General features: G+C 52.0%; 5 protein-coding genes across 5 annotated transcripts; 2 read left to right on the top strand and 3 right to left on the bottom strand.

Annotated features, from left to right (window-relative positions):
* Window positions 1-142: 142 nt before the first annotated feature.
* On the top strand, window positions 143-1,571 carry N7462_000723 (glycoside hydrolase family 18 protein; the record flags this gene model as incomplete). The annotated part of the gene is made up of 4 exons (XM_057072449.1): window positions 143-381; window positions 494-518; window positions 592-826; window positions 901-1,571. Coding segments are annotated over 4 exons (1,170 nt in total), but the record flags the coding sequence as incomplete, so codon positions are not given.
* Window positions 1,572-1,954: 383 nt separating this feature from the next.
* Window positions 1,955-3,343, bottom strand: N7462_000722 (nucleotide sugar dehydrogenase; the record flags this gene model as incomplete). Its single annotated transcript, XM_057072448.1, has 1 exon — window positions 1,955-3,343. One exon carries the CDS (start codon window positions 3,341-3,343, stop codon window positions 1,955-1,957), a length of 1,389 nt encoding a protein of 462 aa, XP_056938978.1.
* Window positions 3,344-5,022: 1,679 nt separating this feature from the next.
* N7462_000721 (chitin synthase-domain-containing protein) lies at window positions 5,023-7,590 on the top strand (the record flags this gene model as incomplete). The annotated part of the gene is made up of 3 exons (XM_057072447.1): window positions 5,023-5,831; window positions 5,905-7,172; window positions 7,226-7,590. The coding sequence occupies 3 exons, from the start codon at window positions 5,023-5,025 to the stop codon at window positions 7,588-7,590; spliced, it is 2,442 nt and encodes an 813-aa protein (XP_056938977.1).
* Window positions 7,591-7,970: 380 nt separating this feature from the next.
* Window positions 7,971-9,334, bottom strand: N7462_000720 (glycoside hydrolase family 16 protein; the record flags this gene model as incomplete). The annotated part of the gene is made up of 3 exons (XM_057072446.1): window positions 7,971-8,666; window positions 8,752-9,173; window positions 9,271-9,334. 3 exons carry the CDS (start codon window positions 9,332-9,334, stop codon window positions 7,971-7,973), a joined length of 1,182 nt encoding a protein of 393 aa, XP_056938976.1.
* A 1,538-nt stretch (window positions 9,335-10,872) lies between these two features.
* On the bottom strand, window positions 10,873-12,663 carry N7462_000719 (sugar porter family MFS transporter; the record flags this gene model as incomplete). The annotated part of the gene is made up of 4 exons (XM_057072445.1): window positions 10,873-11,600; window positions 11,651-12,112; window positions 12,172-12,500; window positions 12,566-12,663. The coding sequence occupies 4 exons, from the start codon at window positions 12,661-12,663 to the stop codon at window positions 10,873-10,875; spliced, it is 1,617 nt and encodes a 538-aa protein (XP_056938975.1).
* Window positions 12,664-13,266: the final 603 nt, after the last annotated feature.

Below are 13,266 nucleotides of genomic sequence, written 5' to 3'. Positions count from 1 at the left end.
ATCATGATAGCCTGTTCTTGACGAGACTGAATCTTATTGGATAATTTTTTCTGGAAATGTGGGCAGGCGGCGTGGAACATCTCTGGATCGTTTTCCTGTGTTGTAACTTCTCAAGCCTGTCGGGTAATTGAGACTATGCAGCAGAAAGGCTGAAGACAAGCCATCGTGCGGGCGACTTTTGTCCGTCTGCTCCTCTCCTTCTCCTTTTCGAACAGAGATTCGCCTTTTCAAAATTCGCTCTCGCGTACAAAAAAGAACCACAATGGGGCTGACTCGCTACATCAATGCCTTCTACTTCCCAAGTTGGCGGATTTACAGGGGTCAGAGTCCGTCCACTACGGATCTCGATCACACAACACATGTTTTCTATGCTTTTTTGAGGTAGGCAGTCCAGCCCATCGCGCTATGCCTCACCGACAAGTGTGCGGGAGCATCTTTGAACGGCCGGTGAACTTTTTATGGACTGTCTTAGCTGACGCGTCCATTCCCACAGAATTCGAGACGACGGGAGTGTCTTTGTAAGTCTTTGACTGGGCTGCGATCCCCGTTCTCAGGGTGGCTTGCTGAACCGAAACCGGGAGGTGAATCCAGCATCTAGACGCCAAAGCGGATTTGGAGTATCCAGCCGATGGCGTCAAAGGATGTCTCCACGCATTCAACACGCTGAAGCGCCAGCGGTATCCAAACCTCCAACTTCTCGTTTCTGTCGGGGGCGGAAGTGGAAGCCAGCCATTCAAGGAAGTGGCGAGTCGTGTCGATCGTCGGGTCCGGCTCGCGCAGGCCCTTCGCGACTTTGTCGATCGGTTCGAGCTAAACGGAGTAGACCGTGAGTTTCTTCCCCCGCCACCGGGTTCCCTTGGAACAACCCTGCGAAGCTTCTGGCTAACGAACCCCCTTGAGTGGACTGGGAACACCCGTCCAGCCCGGCTGAGGGGCGGGACTATGTTCTGCTGCTGGAGGAACTGCGCAGGCATCTTCCGGCTCCCCAATACGTCCTCACGACCGCTCTCCCAGTGGGCGAGTGGTGTCTGAAACACATCGACGTGGCAAAGGCTACTGAACACGTAGACTTTCTCAATCTGATGTGTTATGATTTCGCGGGTCCCTGGACGGAGTTGTCGGGCCACCAGAGCCAGCTCTACGCACCTGCATCTCCACATAACGCCTTTTCCAAGCGGTCTGGCCACGGTGCCGTGCAATACCTGCGCGCGCGGGGTGTCCCCAGCAGGAAGATTGTGCTCGGGGTCCCCGTCTACGGCCGCTCCTTCTTGGGCGTGGACGGGGTGGGTCAGCGCTTTACCGGCCATGCCGGCGACGGGGGTACGTTCGAGTATCGTGACCTGCCCCCGGCCGATGCGCAGGAGTTTTTCGATGAAGACCTGGGTACGGCCGGTTCTGTGGGCCCGGAGAGTGGCTTGGTGAGTTATGATACCCCCGACACCGTCCGGCTGAAGGCGCAGTATGTCAGGGCCCATGATCTCGGAGGGCTTTTCTACTGGACCGGCGTTGCGGACGTCAGTGGGCCCCGAAGTCTGATCCAGGCGGGGTATCAAGTGTTGAGTGGTGTCTAGGATTTGGAATTGGTCCTGTCTCGGGTGTACCATCTTGTCAAAGTGATTTGGCATCCATATCATTGCTTTTTTAAGCTCTCTCGATCGACGCGATCACCATAGTGTTCTTCAACAGCTTCGGCGCCGTATCTTTCTCTTCTCTCCTGCTACCCTCTAATCTGCTGATATGGATATTTCTGGTTGAATATATCTAAATATACTTTAAGATCATTTCAACTCTGCAAGCCTTCAAATTTTTGATCCTCCTTGAGCGTGACATATCATGGCGGAGGAAAGGAAATAAGAAAAAAGACATTATAACTGTAATTTAAAGGATAATTTTAACCAGCGATTCATATACATCATGCGTACCATTAAACAACCAAAACCAGCCCTTGTATATTTCAGCAACAATTCACAAAGTTCTCCACCAAGACCCCATCCAATCCGTCCAGAACAGCCATATCCAAGCCCACCTGGTCCACGGCGACAATGATGACATCGAACTCTTCCAAGCTCTGCTTGTTCCATTGAGTCTGGTCGTCCAGCCGGGGACAGAACTGAACCGCGCCGGCCGACACCAATGGGTCCGCGAAGGCAACGTAGGCATCCCACTCGGAGAGCAAGTGGCGCATGAGAGAGAGCGCGGGAGAGTTGCTCAGGACGGACTGGCCACGCTTGAAGCCCACGCCGACCACCAGCACGCGTGCCCGATCCGCTCGGCTGGGAGACCGACTCTGCTTCAGGTATTTTCGCATCACCCGGTCGCCCATTCGCGCGGGCCTGGCCGCCATCTTCTCTGTCGCCGCCTGGAGCAGAGGGAACTCGGAGTTCGTGAGGAGGTAGTACGGGTTGACGGGGATGCAGTGGCCGCCGACGCCGAGGCCAGGCGAGTACGGCTGATAGCCGAACGGCTTGGTGGCTGCGGCGGAGGAAACCTCGAGTGCGTTGATTCCGATCGCGTGGCAGGCGTCGGCCATCTCGTTGGCATGGGCGATGCAGACCATCCGCTGGCAGTTCTCATATAACTTGGTCATCTCGGCGACCTCGGGGGAGGACACCACCACCAGGTGTTCGAAGATCTCTTGATAGAGCTCGTGGATGCTGGCCAGGGAGCCTGGCACAATGTCGTCCAGACCGGAAATGATCTTGGGAATGGTCTCGAAGGCAGGGTTGACTCGACCAGGGTCGACACGCTCGGGGGACATGCCAGCCTTGAGGCCTTTGGAGCGCATCACCTCATGAATGAGCTGGCGTGTCATACCGACTGCGACCGAACTCTCGATGATCACGGTTGATCCGGGTCTTGCGTATTGTGCGACGAGCGAGATGGCACTCTCGAGGTGTTGGGTGTCGACGGTATTGTCATGGTGCAGCCTCGTGGGAACCGAGACGAGGAAGTGTGTTGCATCTGCAATATCATTTGGGTTGCTGGTGTAGCAGATATTAGGATTGGGATCCGTCTCGCTGAGATGGTTGAGACGACGCTGATCCACATCGTAGGCAATGACCGAGTACACTTTGGCAAAGGCCGTGACTAGTTGGTAGCCCACGTAGCCAACGCCAATCACTGCAACGACTGAAGTCAGCGCCTTGGACGGCGTCACTACCGGGCCCGAGATCTGATTGATACAAGCATCAACATCAACCCGCTGGCCTTCATGAGGAGGTGTCGCGAGCCTATGAGTGGAGGCAGGATGTGTGCTGGGCCGCGTTTTGAAGAAATCTGGGGTAGCACTTCCATCGTCCGATGCATCGGGCGAAGGAGGGAACGAAACTAGAGTCACCGTCATGGCTCGGCGTCTTAAGCTCTCAAGAATGCCCACAAAGACCGACGTAAGATCGATTGACAGTGGGTAATTTCACTCGATGCTTTCACGGTATTCAAGTCTATTCTTTAACATAAACCTGTCCCCATTCCCTCCGCGCGCAGCTCTTATATACCAACTTCATCGCCGGCCGCCTCCAGAGTTTCCCTCGCTAGATTTACCTTCAAACCTGCGACTCAGCTGCTCGCATCCGGAGACCAGTTGTCGGGGCCCGATGTCCCATGCCGGGGCTCTCTTTCATGTCGACATCCTCCAGCGGCATCTTTGTCGCTCCGTGCTCGGCTTTGCGAACCACGATTTGAGGTCTTTTTTTTTTTTGCCTTTTTTTCCCTTCTTATTTTTCTCTTCTTCTTTTCTTCTTCTCAGACAAACAAGTCACTTGTTTTCTTGGCAAAGTCTGCTTGACGGCGTTTTCCGGGATCCAGTCCATGCCATGGCGGCGCCGCTGGCTCAACCATATGGCGATAGGATAGGCCCAGGAGATCCAAGGCGTCTTGCCTGGCGCGATGTTGGCTTGCCGTTTAGTCCTAAGAAGTAGGAAACTCCGAAAGTCTTGGCAATGGCGTCTTCAGAGAGTTCCAGGCAGGCTTTTGCGATCTACTTTCTTGGCCGAAGCCAAGTTCCCTAGCCTGGTTTATCATTGGTCGGTCTCCAGCCCGTGTAGGGCTAAGCCGGACAAGGTGCCAGCTGTGTTGGCGAATACGGTAAGCGAGCGAAGGCCACGGGGTTCGGATTTGGGGAGTTTGCCGTATGCAGGTCGGAATATGAGGGCGCTGGAGGATGGTTCGTCTCCAATAATTGGGTCTGGGACCGATTCCCACGAGCCGTCCCGCCAGTCTAAGGCGATTCCCCCAAATTGCCACTGATTTCTTTTGGCGTCGAATCACATGGCCTATGCTCCAGTGTCTCTGGATCGCATAGTCGGGCCTTTTTTGGTCAGACCAGGACCCTTGGCAATGTAGGGTGGATCAGGACGGGGGAGAGTTCTGTGGGGGACAGGAGTCGGTTGGTCAATTCTTGACGAGCGAACGGGCATGCATAGTCAGAATAGGGTTCTGCTGGTCTCCTGCCCGATTGCCCCTGGGCGCCCGGCAGTCAACGAGGATGACCGGGGCCTGATTCGACCGATCGCGCCTGAGTCACGGTGGCGGAGCGGTAGCTTGGGAGTCTAAAGGGTTTTCCGGGACGGTCTGGCCGCGGGTCTCTCGCGTACCTCGCACGGGGCGGAAAGACCAAGCAACCGCAGGCGATTGCTGCCGACCTCACTTCCACCCTCATCCCGCCTCTAGATGGCGCCAACAGATCTCATAGATCTTGATCAAACATGTTCGTGCCAAAGTACCCGAGCTGATGCAGTCCCGACCTCGCAACAAACCCCGCCGGGCTCGGGTTCGCCGCTCGGGCAGCTGGTGTCGGCCATTGTATCCCAGAACGACAACATTCGTCGTCGTTCGTGTCCGCCTGTCACCATGTCAGCCCGCCTCTTCATGGATTATTTGAGTCTCCCGAGCAGCTCATCTTGCTGGGAGTTGCACCTCTCTTTCTTTTTCCTCATTCCCGGCAGAAAGGGCAATCTGCCATTGTCGTCTTGCGCCCTTCGTCCTTCGTTCTTCATTCTTGGTCCCTCGTTTAAGCTATAGAGCATGTACGCCCTTCAGGCCAACTATGCGGGGCATGTCATGTCCCCGGATGACCTGGACGTGGAGGCTCAGTCCATGACCCTGCCTCCCAAATCCTTGCAAGACTCCCAGCTGGAAGACGGCCAGATCGCTCTCGCCCGCCTGCCTGGCTCGGAGAACAACAGTCTCCGCCAAATCAATGTGGCTGGCGGTCCCGAATCCGTAGTGGAATCCGACATCCACACTCGGTCCTCGTCTCCCAGTGATGAATCTCAGAGCGGTGCATCATACAGCCTGCCCAGTGTGAGATCTCGCAGCAATGTGACTTCCCGTCCGGAGTCTTTGGGCTCTTTCAGGGGCCACAGCAGCCAGAATTATGAGGATAATGTGCCGCAACAGTTCGTTGTTCCTCATGAGGCAGGCATGTTTCTCAAGGCACATTACCGGGACTCGGATCTCTCTTCAAATATAGATGAAGAGGCTGGTCCAGCCTTCCACCCCCGTACGACAAAGCATCGGGAGTGGATTACGCCGAAGCCTTGGATGGATCACATCCCTACCAAGGTGACCATCGAGGATGAGATCTCAGAGGATGGAGTAACTCCATCGTCGGAGGCTCAAGTGCAAGAGTCCCGTGCTAGGGGGTACAGCACCTCTCCGGCACACTATGCGGACAATTCCGATGGTGGTCCCGCCTTCGAGGAATGGATGGACATGGTCACCACAGTCACGCCAAAGGCAAGACCCGAAGACAATCCCAAAAATAGGAAGAGAGGGCGACGCACCATTGTGGCACAGAAGCATCTGATGCAAGCTGCCATCATCGCCGTGAAGTACGAGCACCTCCCCCCCCCCCCCCCCGGTCAAAGCTTAAAGGTCCCCAAGGCTAACAGATTATGTGCTTAGTGGTCTCTGCATCTTCAGTACGTGGTGGTGGTCAAGATACTATTACATTCTCTTGCCCTTCATTACCGCCACAGTGGCCCTGAACATCTTCATGATTGTCTCCATCGTCTTCAATGTGATAAGGCGGCGCATCTCCCCAGAGAAAGAGATCATCCAAGAAAAGCCCGAATCGCTGGTGATGGTTATTCCCTGTTACAACGAAACACAAGAAGAGATGGTGAAGTCGTTGAACTCACTCATCTCCCAAAAGAATATCGATCAACACCCGCGCGCCATCATGATCATCTGTGACGGCAAAGTTCGCGGCCCCGGGATGGACAAAACGACCGCAGATTATCTCTTTGAGGATATTCTTGTCCAGAAGGACTATCGAATCCGCGTCCCCGCGGCTTACTTGGCCTGGGACCAGCAGTTTATGGACATCGAGATTCAGAAAGGGACATATCAAGGGATTCCTTACTTCTGCATCGTCAAGCAGCAGAATCAAGGGAAACGCGACAGTCTCATTGTGATCCGTTCATTCTTATACAACTTCAACGTTCGTTTGGAGCGGCCAGAGACTATCTTCACTTCTACTTTCTTCGCTCACATGGCTTCTTTTATCAACGAGGCAGGAATTGATCGGGTTGACCATCTCATCGGGATGGATGCTGACACGGTTTTTGACGATGATTGTATCAATGAGCTTCTCTTACAATCCCGCTTTGAGCACGTCGTTGGTGTCTGTGGTTACGTCGCCGTGGATTGGAAAGACGGCAACTTCAATCCGTGGCGCCTTTACCAGTCTGCCGAATATACCATTGCACAGGGTCTGCGCCGTCTTCACCAGTCGGTGGCAACACACAAGGTGTCATGTCTACCCGGGTGCTGCCAGCTGCTCAAGATCTGCGAGGAGACTTGTGGTCCGGAGGTTCTAATCGAGAAATTCGGTTACTGTCCAACCCTGACCGACGGCATTCTCACTCAGATCCGTGCCACCGCCAGCGAAGATCGTAACCACGTCTGCCATATGCTCTCTGCAAGACCCAAAGTGCAGACCCGTCAGGCACTGAAAGCGAAAGCTTATACAGATGTTCCTGGGTCTTGGTCGGTGTTCTTGTCGCAGCGCCGACGATGGACTCTGGGTGCCACGTCCAATGATCTGTTCCTTGCTACCGCCCCAGGTGTACAGTGGTTCGAGCGCATTCTCGCCGTGGTCAACGTCTCCACTTGGTTCCTGAACCTGTTTATTTTCGGTAGTGTGGCAAGTTTCATTGTCGCAGCTATGAGTATGTAATTTTCCCTCCTTTGATATTGGGCCACAGAACTAATTCGCGCTTAGGTGTCGCTCCTGCTATCCTGATGGCCTTTGTCTCGGTAATGCTGGTCCCTGTAGTCTATTACTTGTGCATTCCTCTCTGGTTGTGCTCCAAATGGCTGGACCGAATTCAGTTCTGGCTTGGATGCTTGATGTACATGTTCTGCGGCCCCTTCCTGAACATATCTGTCCTGGTGTATGCCTGTATATACATGGACTCTTTCGGCTGGGGAAAGACTCGGAAAGTTATTACAGAAGGCGAGCCCGAAGAACCGAGTCAGCAGCAGGTACAACTTCACGGTCATGATGCTACGTTTGGGGAAGCAAAGTCGGTGTCTATTTCGCTCGCCAAACCTTCGCGGGCTGTCATTGCCACCGCCCGATCTTGAAAATTGCGATGTCCCTCTCTCTCACTTTCCTTTACTAATTATATATTTTTCCCCTTAATCACCTCCTCGATTGCTTCGAGTCTCACAAAAATTCATGAGTCGCACAAGATTTGTTTCATTTTTTTTTTTACCAGATGGATTGATACTGAATACTATCGATATACTTAATTATAAAATATAATTGAAGCCTTGTGGTCGGAAAGTTTCAAGAGATTTAGCCCTTTGAAGACCCAAGAACGGGTCCGTAAAACCTCAGCTAGGTTACAAAGATAGTATATTGGAGTGTAATTCATAATGTATTGAATAAATTAGATGTCATGATGTAGAAAAATTTCGCGTAAATGCGTAAATGTACAGGATATCAACCAAACATAAGCTTCTCAAGCAATCCATTGAACGAAAAGGAAAAGGACTCCAACGGCCAGCACCCACGACGGAAAATAAGCCACTTGTGCGTATGCCCGGCTGCCGCCGCTGGTTTCCCCGGTGTATACGGTCTGGTTAGCCGTCATGTTCGTCTGTTGTGAGAAGAAAAACGTCGAGGCTGACCCGTTCCGCGCGGCGGCGGCCCCCGGGGCACCCTTCTGGTCGGGAATCACGCAGATGGCGTTCGCGGCTGAAGGATCCTTGCAGCGCGTGTTGTAGTCAGACGTGCGCTGGGCATCGCTGCTGTTGAAATAGGCTTTGAAGTAGCTGATTGTCATGACAGCGTCTTCGGACGGAGGGCCTTGGGTCCATCCAGACGCGCCGTTACTCCAGTGGCTGAAGAGGATCGCCGTGCGCCAGGACGGGACGTCGGTTATGAGGTCCCAGAGCCATTTACCGTCGAAGTAGAACGAAACCCGATTGGGCATCCAGTCGAAGCGGTATTCGTGAAACTCATCGGTGAGCGCGACAGGGAGGACAGGACGGCCGTATGTGGATGTGTTTGGTAACTGATAGCCGTCGATGATGGATTGAATGGAGTGGAAGACAAGGTTGATTGGGGAGGACGGGTCGTCCGACCCGGAGAGAGTGTAGTTAGTGTACTGCCGAGAAAGCAGCTCGATGTCGATCTCTTGAGTGTCGTTGTAATACTAGAGGGACAAGTTAGAAAACAGATTCTCGCCCAGGGGACGGGGAATCATGGCGAAGGGGAGGAGGGGAGGAGGGGCCAAATACCGAGAAAAAAGCACTGCAGGTGCCATTCACGGGAGTCAATTTCATCGCGGTGCGAAAAGAGCCATATTGGATATCATCGCGAGTCGTTTTGACCTGGCCACAGGGGACCCGCCCGTTGGACTGAATGTCGCCGCGTACCCAAAGTTGGAGACCGGCTGTGCCGCCGCGCTGGCTCTCTCGCGGCTCGTCCAGCGAGTAGTTATACTTGAGCGGATTGGATACCACGTTGGCAGCGGTAAAGTTCTCGCCGTAATACCCCGAACTGGGATCATACGAGGTCCAGTACCTTTGGATCTCCCAGTCCGTATCGCTTGCGATATCCTGGATTGTAAGGAAGTCCGATTCAATCAGATCAGTAAAAACCTCGTGTTCGGTGGCGGATGTGGAATTGACGGAATAACCACATTCACAGTCGGCCGCGACTATCGCTCGAGTCAGAAGGGCAAAAAGAAGTAAACATGGAAATAAAAATGAAAACGGAGGACTCGATCATGGCAAAACTCATAAGGGATCTCTCACCTGGCCAGATCAGCTCTGACAGCAAACTTGCTGACGCCAAATAAACAATGCGATTGCTACGCATCACAAAAGAGCAGTCCGGGAATCGGAGCAAACGGTAAGCAGTAACAGCAACGGAGTCTCTAGTGTCGAGACGCCGACAGTCCTCTTGACTTTCTTATATGATTTGCAAAAGGGCTGGGCGCTCGGTTAGGCCGACAGCGTGTCGGCTCAGAAGCCCCGACACAGTTCGAAGTGGCGGAATTAGGTTTGGTTCGATGCCCCAAGCCACCGACTGTTCTGCGCTCCCCTCGCAGCGGCGAGGACCCACCCCGGGGCCACGCGACAAGACTGCGGTCGCTTAACACCACTAGTCAGTGCACCGGCGTGTTGGGAGGATTGTCGTGCTAGTCTCGCAGGAATCCTCGTGGCGTGTAGGTGACAGCCGGATCACAAAATCTATTGAATTTAGTAACAGAGGTTGACTAATTAAGTTAAATGATATTCGGTATACCAGCGACAGTGAAAATACACTAGCCTTAAGTAGAATGATAGCAGGATCCACTACTAATGTATAGATTCTCTTTTTGGTAACAGGGCTCACTTTTCTTACGAGAGTGGTGATTGTGCTAGATCAACAATAGGCTACAACCATGACATAAACATAGAGAATTTACGACGTGAGGTAACACTCCGTACTGTCAACTCCGAGAACGTCGCTTGAGTTGTTGAAGTACTCATAGTATGAAGATATATAAGTTGCCCTGAGTCTCAAAAGATAAGCCACAATCTTCTCTAGGCTCTTCAAAAGACGACCGACGATTTTTGCCAAACTACATGGCCTCAATGGAGGGAATGCTAATCTAGTATACAGTCTGGACCAGGAAGTTTGAAAATATCCCCCTAGATTAAATAATACTCTGCTAACAGAAAATGCTATCTTATACACACATACTGATTAGTGAACCAGGGCGCTCTACGGCAGGCCTGGCTCACAGACAGGATGAGACCGATCAACGAACAAGCCAACAAACCACCACACACCACAATGATGGCCTCCCGAAGAGAAAACAGACACTGTCTGCACGAAATTAGTCAAAGAGTAATATTTCTCCGTATCGGGGAATGCGAAGTTATATCCGTGAAGACTGTGTACTATGAAATATTCATATCTTCATTGTGAGACCATCTATCGTAGGCCTTTTTCCCACTATAATAGCTAGTGTACCATCCACCAGCTTTGACCACCCCTCCACACTGTTGCATATGTTTTTAATTACACGATTGAGAATACTAGCATCTGGCTTCGACCAAGTATCTTAGGCAGCAGGTGGTAGATACTTTCTTGTAGTCTCAGTAATACCCATAGTGAATGAATAGCTCTGAAATGGCTTGAATAGTATGTCTTTCAGCCAGAGCTAATAAATTTTAATTAAGATTAAATAGGGCAATCGGGAACCCTAGAGAATAGGAGGCTAACTACACTAGTGCGCGTATACGTGATTGGTTATTTGAATGGATATTTTTTTTATTGACATTATTGACGTGATGAATAATAATAGAAAATGGTAGACGATAGGGATATGTTCAAACTTCCTGGTCCAGGCTGTACTGTCATTCCAACTAAACCTCAGATTTCGCAGCGATGCTCTCCAGATGCGTGGCCTGCTCGCCGCTACGCTTCTCATTAGCCTCGGTCTCAAATTGTACGAGATTTCCAGGCTTGGAGTCGGCAACGTCGCGGACATCAGTGTAGTGCACGGAGGGCACGAAGCCGACCGACTTCCAGGCAACAGGGACCTTGGCGTAAAGCTCATCGACTTGCTCCAGCGACAGGCCCTTGGTCTCGTAGATGCAAGTGTAAACGAAGATAGCGCAGATAAAGCAGAATCCTCCCCAGATGAAGAATACCTTGGACTGGAGGTTGGCGTTGCCAGGGCCGCTGTTGACCATGTAGGGTGTGGCGTAGGCGATAGCCCAGTTGAGCAACCAGTTGGTGGCGGTAGTTATAGAAAGGCACTTGGCACGGGCCTTGAGCGGGAACAGTTCGCCAGTCACAACCCAGGCGACGGGGCCCCACGAACTGGCGAAGAAGAAAATGTACACGCACACGAAGGCGATCAGCACCTTGTTCGCGACAGTGGAGCTAGTAGCTGTGCCAACAATGGCGACAATTAGCTGTGAGACGCACATGCCAACGGCACCGAACATCAGGAGTGGGCGGCGGCCCCATTTCTCAACCATATATAGGCCGGGGAAGGTGGATACAACGTTGATGATATTAGTGATCAGGGTGATCACGAAAGAGTTCTGGATACCGGAGTTTTGGAAGAAGGTGGTACCATAGTAAACTATGAAATTGTAAGCAGGGAATTTGAATTCAATGGAGAGATGCACATACAGATGAAGTTGACACCCGCAAGTTGCTGAAGAGCCTGGACGGCACAGCCAGTAGCAAGACGTTTGCCAATCGAGCCGCGCATGATCTCAAGGTATGTGGCCTTGCCCAACCGAAGCTCAAATTCATGGTTGGCCTGGATCTCAGCCAATTCCTCAATGATAGCCGAGTCGTTGACATCAATACGGCGTAGACGGGCAAGAGCTTTGGCGGCATCCTCATGTCTATCCTTCTTAACAAGGAACCGAGGAGTCTCGGGAAGGATGATCATTCCAGCCACAAGAATAATCGCCCAAGCGAATTGCACTGCGACAGGAATACGATAGCAGCCGGTATCCATGCGGTCCTTAGTCGAGTTGTTCACGATGGCGGCCAGCAGTAGACCGAAAGTAATTGCCAGCTGGTAGGCACCCACAATGGTGCCACGAATCCACTTTGGAGCAGTCTCAGACTGATATAGGGGAACTGTAATATATATTTAGTTTTCGCCTCGAATTGGTATTGATAATTCCAATATCACTCACTAGTTGCCGAAAGAAGACCAACACCCAGGCCGGCAAAGAATCGACCGGCCACAAACAGCGGAATCGAGACTGATGCTGTTTGCAGGATGACGCCAAAACAGAAAACAAAAGTATTCAGAATCATAGCCATCCGACGGCCAAAGTAATCCGCAATAGGAGCTGCACCAAGTGCACCGAAGAAAGTACCAGCGGAAAGGAGGGAAACGATCATGGAGGATTGGGACGATGTGACATCGGGAAGGTGGTCGGCAGGGTTAATATAGCCAGTGGAAAACATCTCTCGCCATTTCTTCATGGCAAGAATACCGCTGATAGTACCGGTGTCATATCTAGAAGTCTCCATGTTAACGGTGGACGGAAACGAGGCTCATTATCAACGACGGCAGCGACATACCCGAATAGAACACCACCAAAAGCAACGAAGAGACCGATGATAATTGCCGGGGAGGCTGAGCCCACGGCATCGTCTGGCTTCTTCAAGGCGAAGCCCATCGTGACAAGAGCGAATAGAATGGAAAAAGTAGGGTGGAAGGGCAAGAGTAATAGTAATAGGACTTGGTCACTGTGGATTATATCAAGAATCGAAGACTGCACAGCAGACGCAAGGTACAATAGAAGTCGAAGTAGTGAGAGGCGATTTAACAAAAGAAGCAAATCGAAGCCAAGTCTCAAAAAGCAAAATAAACAGGACGGGGGTGACCTTTTGTACTCCACTGCTCTTAATCAATGACCAAGAATTCGAAAATAAACCCGAAGAAAGCAAAAGCGGCCGGGGTCAACCCGGACCAGCCAAGAGGGGCTATGGCGGCGCCGAAACCATCATACACTCTGCTGGGGAGAGGAAGTACCCCAGCCAAAAAAGAAAAAAAAATAAAAATAAAAAAGGGTCTGGTTGATCTGCTTTGCCCACCCTCCATGTTTTCTGCGCATGGGGGGTGGGTTAGGGTTGGAGGAGTGTGGAGAAAACGGAACGCGGCCAAGCCAATCCGGCCACACTGCGCAGTGGGTTGGGGGGCGAGCCCGGGACTGGTAATTGGTTAGGAGGCGCATATTAACTCTCTGGTTTGAGCGTGAATATGCCTAGATGTTCTGGAA

The sequence above is a fragment of the Penicillium macrosclerotiorum genome, assembly GCF_028827735.1.
Source record: "Penicillium macrosclerotiorum strain IBT 26536 chromosome Unknown utg000001l_segment0_segment0, whole genome shotgun sequence".
In the NCBI taxonomy this organism is placed as follows: Eukaryota; Fungi; Ascomycota; class Eurotiomycetes; order Eurotiales; family Aspergillaceae; genus Penicillium; species Penicillium macrosclerotiorum.
This window is presented reverse-complemented; position numbering and strand designations above follow the sequence as displayed.